This window comes from Olea europaea, unplaced genomic scaffold, assembly GCF_002742605.1.
Source record: "Olea europaea var. sylvestris unplaced genomic scaffold, O_europaea_v1 scaffold716, whole genome shotgun sequence".
NCBI classification, from domain to species: Eukaryota; Viridiplantae; Streptophyta; class Magnoliopsida; order Lamiales; family Oleaceae; genus Olea; species Olea europaea.
Window position 1 is genome coordinate 290,616 of NW_019265559.1, and position 6,718 is coordinate 297,333.

General features: G+C 35.6%; 2 protein-coding genes across 3 annotated transcripts; one reads left to right on the top strand and one right to left on the bottom strand.

Annotated features, from left to right (window-relative positions):
* Positions 1-2,882: 2,882 nt before the first annotated feature.
* LOC111390791 (transcription factor MYB41-like) lies at positions 2,883-3,295 on the top strand. The gene is made up of 2 exons (XM_023015900.1): positions 2,883-3,035; positions 3,077-3,295. The coding sequence occupies exons 1-2, from the start codon at positions 2,883-2,885 to the stop codon at positions 3,293-3,295; spliced, it is 372 nt and encodes a 123-aa protein (XP_022871668.1).
* A 405-nt stretch (positions 3,296-3,700) lies between these two features.
* On the bottom strand, positions 3,701-5,817 carry LOC111390783 (remorin-like). Of its 2 annotated transcripts, none has more exons than XM_023015891.1 (5): positions 5,469-5,817; positions 5,156-5,197; positions 4,864-4,951; positions 4,245-4,326; positions 3,701-4,133 (listed from the first exon to the last, which is right to left on the bottom strand). In XM_023015891.1, the coding sequence occupies exons 1-5, from the start codon at positions 5,653-5,655 to the stop codon at positions 3,939-3,941; spliced, it is 594 nt and encodes a 197-aa protein (XP_022871659.1). In that variant the 5' UTR covers positions 5,656-5,817; the 3' UTR covers positions 3,701-3,938. The 2 variants fall into 2 exon arrangements, with proteins under 2 accessions (XP_022871659.1, XP_022871658.1); XM_023015890.1 differs by having other exon boundaries at positions 5,156-5,203; positions 5,469-5,815.
* Between the last annotated feature and the right edge of the window lie 901 nt (positions 5,818-6,718).

The window sequence follows — 6,718 nt, forward strand, 5'->3', positions numbered from 1 at the left end:
CCACTTCACTAAATTCATGAAATCTGAGTCTTTAACCAACCAAAATGAACCTTCACTCATTCTTTTCTTCTCCATCTTGTACAGATATCTAATTCTATCAGAATATCCTAACATCTTCACGGCATTGTCCAAAAGAAATCTATTGAAGAAATCAGGGTCGATATAGTCTATATGACTTATTTTCCCATGCTCATACACAAAATTTCTTATCTCCTAAAATAAAATTCCACCATGATGAAGTCGTCTACTGAAGTACTTTGAATTTTTCCCCGAAAAAACACCAAAAAAAAGGAAGTTAAGCACTGGCCCTTTTCAGTTCGAGCAACGAACATGTGCAGAAGAGATAGTATACAAGCATTACGTTCTAATACAACAAATCACTTAAAATTTTTGAATTTCCCAGTACATGAACACAATCAAATAGGGGAACTTCATAATCATACAACTTCACACCGTAAACCAAAAACAGGGGAAGACACTTACCATACACGGGTTGGGGAAGAGAGCCTCGAATGTGGGCTGCAATGTCCACTGGATGTTCGTCTTCTTCAAAGTCCGTTTCATCTTCTTCGTGGGTTTTTGCAGGCTCCATAGTGGATGGTGAGTGGAAGGAAGTTGCAACTGACGTGTTTGATGTTGAGGAGGGAAATGTGTATAATGACCATGTTGCCCTTCACTTATTTGGGGAAAATTCTTGAAATTATCATTAAAGGGGTCAACTGACGGTTTTGGCTATCAAACAGACAAAAACCATCATTTTGGACTAGCCCCACATATTTTTTAAAAGTTTGGTATCTCCAGTGGCACAAACTAAAGGTTTGGGCAAAGTCTGCTAATAAACGAAAAGTTTGGTGCCTCAGCTGCAATTTTCCCATAAACATTTCTACTCGGCTGGAATTAAACATTTCTACTTGGCTAATCTCCTAATATTCAGTGTTCTAAAAAAGCGTAAAGCGTGGCTAGACGTGAGGGTGTAGTTTCAAGCTTTACGAATCTAGACGAGGCTTAGGAGTAAATTTTTTTTATTTTTAATATTCTTTTAATTTTTTAAACATTTTAGAAATCATTTAATAATTAAAATAATATATATCAACATCTGGAATAATAAAATACTATATTTACTTAATAATTCCTATCGGTAGTCAATTATAATAAAGATTATAATTTGAGATTGATATAGAAGGATACAATTTGTTTTGAGCCCCAATCTATGATTTTACTAATGTCGGCAAAGCTGGAACTCAAAAATTCCTCTGAAGTTTTTCGATTATGGGCATGTTCGGCAAAGATTATGAGAATTTATTTTTTGACCGTCAAAAAGAAAAGTGGGTCCTATCTGTGAGTGAAGAAGTAAAAAATGATGGTTGGAATAGTGAAATAACAATTAAAAAATTGATTTTCTGGAATGAAAAATTGCTACCACGAAATGGGGGCTATATATGTTCCGAGATCTATAGTAACAGTAGATGTGTAACAAAAAAAAAAAAAAAAGAGAATATTATTGTTCATCTCCATGCAATGATCAGTATCAAGTAATTAATTTTCGTCTATCATCTATTTTTGATAATCTTCTGTCAACAAGTGCCTTGGATTCTGTTGACCTAAAAAAGTGTAGCTCCAGGTGGCCAACATATCTCAAGATCTCTCACGTTTGAACAAGCCGTTTTTCTGCACACTAGGACAAACCGTTAGACACTCATGGCTTTCTCCGATGGGGTGGAGCCGACCGCGTGTACTCCAATAGTCAAGTTAGTTGGGGAAGATATATGTGAGTGTGGGAGAACTTTTAACGTGAGCCTCCAATATAAAATAAAGGGGGTCGGAGTCGGGAGTAAAAAATGTAGAGAGCAAAATTATAGTATCTAAGTCTAAATTTGCATTGCCTCTCAATGACACTAAGTGTGAGCTTTTATAGTATGGGATACTGAGTGAGGACTGTCAAATGAGAAGACACGTGACCTCATCCATGTGGACACAACCTCTCATCATGGGAATCAATCACTCATAAGACTTGAATGGTAACATGAACTTGTCTTTTAGAATTCATAGCTTCCGGCTATAGATTCAACCAAATAGGTTGGCAGTGGCGGCGGTGTCAGGGAATAGTCAAATCAGTTATGTCACTATAGTTGATTTAGGAGATCTTTTGTCAATCAACCTCCTTACTAATCTCGTTTCTTTTGCTTGGGTCCCTGTGGGACGGCTCACCTCCACAGGTTTGGATGTGTTGGTTCTAATAGGGATGGGTCCGATTAAGGGGTTCATCCATTCGGTTCGTTACCCCATTGGTTCAGCCGATAAAGGGTGCGGAGTGCCTACGGTTTCGCCTGCCACGTGGAGTGTTTTGGGCCCCTGTTGGGAAAGGGATATAACAGATTCCGTTATTTCCTTGTCGCACGGAACTCTGATGCCACAACTTGAAGCACATATAAATTTTACCTTGTTAATTTTATGTGACTTTCCGTAAACGTGTATACTAATTCATATCTCTTGCATTTAAACTTTCCAGCACATTTTCATTTGTTTAGAGACTAGTAGTAATATGTCGCACTGCTAGCTCAATCCACATAGATTGCCGAGAAAACTCAATTCTTCATTTGGAAAAAGAGTTGAACCAGTGAGTTCCATAATTCAATATGTACTTAAAAGGGACTTAACCAATTCATATTTAACTTCATCTGCATTGATTTTCTTAATTTTTACATTTTTTTGACGCCTTATTTTTTTGTCAGATGGGCTATCATAGCATCCAAATTACTCAGAAGAATAGACAATGGCATCAAGAATTACTGGAACTCACATTTAGGGAAATGGTTTGACATTGTAGGCTCCGACCAGCCTTCATCCTCTTCCAAATGTGTGGTCACTCAATCAGAATCCACATGGCTGAGTGGGAACTTGTTGGACTAGAGGTTGAGGCTCGTCTGTCTAAAAATCCGTCATCTGGGGCTAATTTTGAGGGAGACGCTTTCCTCCGTGTATGGATTTCTGAAGCTGGGAAAACCTTTCAAAACATTAATGCAAGCATTGCATTGGTCAATACATTAGAACAACTACTCGCAGCCTTGCATATCAGACATCATCATTGACAAAAGTTGATTCGGGTTTGGGAGTTAAGATGAATGCTGAACCTTGTAAAAACATCGGATCTGCTATAATGACAGGCCCACAACACGTGGGAATACGAGCAGTTATAAGGAAGTCCTATGATTTCGATGATTCCTCTGATGAAATGCTGAATATATTACTGGATTTCTCGACTACTGGGAATGATTTGGATTTCTTTGAAGACTGACTGAGAGTGTTCTACGCCAAAGAGGATCGTCCATTCGAAGTCTATTACCTTCTCTTAGATCATCGTATTTGATCGAGTTAAATCTCCTGGTTTTATCTAAGAGCTTTCTTGAACTTTTAGTTGTGGCAGAGCAACTGAAATACAGCTTTGAAAGATTTGTTTTGGATGATACTTAATTATAGTAGAAGATAACTATACAACTTTTTCTTATATTCCCTTGAAATGATTCGGTGGTTTTTAAGACAATCAATAGCTCATTCTATCCCCCAAAAAAAAAAACAATAAATAAATAAATAAAATAAAAATAAAAATAAAAATTTAAAATTTAAAAAAAAATTAAAATTGTCTTAAAAACGTAATGAGGTCATGTTTGGTATACAACAATGGACAAAATTCTATCGAGTATTATTATCAAACATGTCGAGAGTTTTCATCTTATATTTGCATCTTAGCATTCCAAATACTGCAAAACAAATTCCTTACAAACTTCAGGTTTTCTTTTTTCCTACTAACAGATACCAACGGTTATGCACACATAATAATAACAACCAATCAATTCTTCGCCAAATGAAAACATATGTTTTCAAACCTATAAATTTACAAATGCAACTTCAGTTTCAAATCAAACCAGATAATTTCAGCTTCAAAAACATCCTAGCAATTTCTTTGGGGAAGTTCCTGTGGCACAGTATTTTGCAGCCATTTCCTCTGCCTTGAGAAGGTCTTCTCCCCGTTTGGCTTCGATCATTGCCTTCTTCTCTTCTGCTTCCTTGTGAATGAGAGCAACCTTGTTCTTCATTTTCTCTACATATTCTGCTTTCTTTTTCTCCAGTTGTTCCTACAGGATTTAGGCATTAAGATTGACCGAAAATAAGGATAAACCTTCAAATTTTGATCATTAAAATTTCAGAACAGAGTAAAACTACGCAAAGAGTTAAGATTTGTTTACCTCAATCTTCTTGAGCTCAGCCTCTAGACTTGCTTTCTTGCTGTTTTCCCATGCTGCAATGGCAGATATCTTCTTCTGAGATCTGCCAATAATATCATATTTCTTGATTTAGTATCGACTCATCAATATTATCCCGTTAATCTTTGGGTCGAATACATGAAATTCAAATAACTTCTACGAGACCTGTGAACTCATTTTAACTGGAATAAGGATAACCTCTAATAAAAGCATAGAAAACGAAAAATCTCTTTACTAGACACATTCCTTAGAAGGTGGGCTCTCGAGTTGTGGATATTTGTCATTGTTCGACTAAGATAACATACACACACACCGAGCATCCTAATGTGACCGAGATTGTGAATATCATGGAGTTATCGCAGCATATTGGCCTTGTAAATATTGTGAATAAGATCGAGTACCAAAATAAACGTTTTTGACAATCCCAAAGAAAGCGATAAAAAGCCAGACTTACATTAGATTCATAATCATACATGTTTTAGACTAGTCAAAATGATTCATTTTCAGAACTCCTTTTGGTTGGATAAATTATCATTGAAAAGCAAACTTAAAATTCAGAAAATCAATGGCAAGAGCAAAGCATGCTCAAGAAAACACTTACTTGTTTTCAGCTTTTGATTTCTCACTTTCTTCCCATGCTTTAATCAAAGACAATCTCTTCTCCGTAGAAACTCGAGCAAGCACAGCATCTGAAGACATATTGAAAGAAAGAACTAATTATTTTCCTGATACATTTACTCGTCACACTTCTCGTAACATGTTTGCCCGTTCTTAAAAAGCCAAGTTTTCTTGACTCGTACGACCCAAATAAGCACATAAAAATATACTTTTAAGTAGGTCAAACTTGCTATAAGATAAAGGAAAAAAACTCAAGAAGTTGTAAGCTTAATTACCTCTGTCAATAGAGCCCTCAGGCCTTTTCTCCTCAACAGTTTCTGGTTCTTTATACAGAAGGAAGAAGGAAAAGTCACAAACAATTGATAAAAGAATTGTCAATAACTAACTTAATATGTTCGTAAGGAATGACTTAAATCATATATCTTGACAAACCTAAACAAATATAAAGAAGATGAATTTCCATGGAAAATTTCCAAGTTGAGACATATCATATAGGTAAAATTCCTTCTTTAAATAGATAAACACAAAAAATCTGAAAATAAAATCAAAAAATACATAGAAAGAGAGGTGGGTAGGGAAGTAAATTACTTTCAACAATAGCAAGAGCTTCACGGTCATCAGCAGCTGGTTTGTCTTCTGGCAGAGGAAGTGGTGGTGGAATTACAGCTTTCTCCTCCGGAGCAGCTTCAACGGTTTCCTCTGTAGCCGGAGGAGGCGGTGTTGGAGCCTCAGAACATGGCTCAGCCTCCACTTTCTTGACTTCCTCCTCCGCCATCACTTCAGAAAACTTAGCTATCTTGTTTGCTTTAACAGATACTACAAGAATTGTAGAAGAAAATTAATAAATAAGCAGAGCGGTGGAAGATTTTGTGGAGAGAAATTCTGCGTGTTTTGTTTTGTTTTGTTTTGCTCGTGGGGTTGGGCAGATATTAGTGTCAGCAATTGGTTGGAGGATCAGCTGGATGATTAATTTGTACAGGTATATATAATAGTGAAACAGTTGGCACAGATTTTCTACATCTGGAAATTTACATTTTTAAGGAATAAAAATTATCAACAGTTCATAATTCTTGTCGGCTTTGGAATCATAATTCATTCGAAAAATCAGTTTGCGTCAAGAGGGTAGTTCCTGCAAATTTCTTTTTTTTTTTAAACAGCATTCGATCATCATTTAATCCATGAATTTAAGAGCAACAAATTTCTTCTAATTCCTTCATGCTCAAGTTAAAAATGACTTTCTAGACAATCAGACACTCGCTTGTAGGATTCAACTTTAATCATTTCATTTGAAAAACCAGTTAGCGTCAAGAGGGTGGTTCTTTTTTCTTTTCTTTTTCCCCTTTTTTTAACAACATTCAATCATCATTTAATCCATGAATTTAAGAGCGACAAAGTTCTTCTAATTTCTTCGTACTAAGTTAAAAATGGTTTCCTAGACAATGAGACACTCACTCGATGAATACTCAATTTGACCTTAATTTCAACTCGATCAGATCAATATGATGTTAATTTGTCTATGTACATACATACAAAAATTCCGAAGTTGAATTTGATAAAAACAGATTTTAAATGAATATTTTTCAACTTTCATATTTTTTTCATCGAATCATAAATATTTTTCTTGATGAAATATTTACAAGAAAATGTGAAAAATTGTTGTTGGATGGATCCATATATTAATTAGAGAGAGCCGTGGAGCAGAAAGAATTGAGATGGCGTTTTCTCTCTAAAATTCAGTAAACAAAGGGGTCCATAGAGCTTCTTCTTTAGACCGTTTCATGTTACTTTACCTTTTACTTTTGAAAAGCACACTCATTTACCGTGTAATAAAATAACCA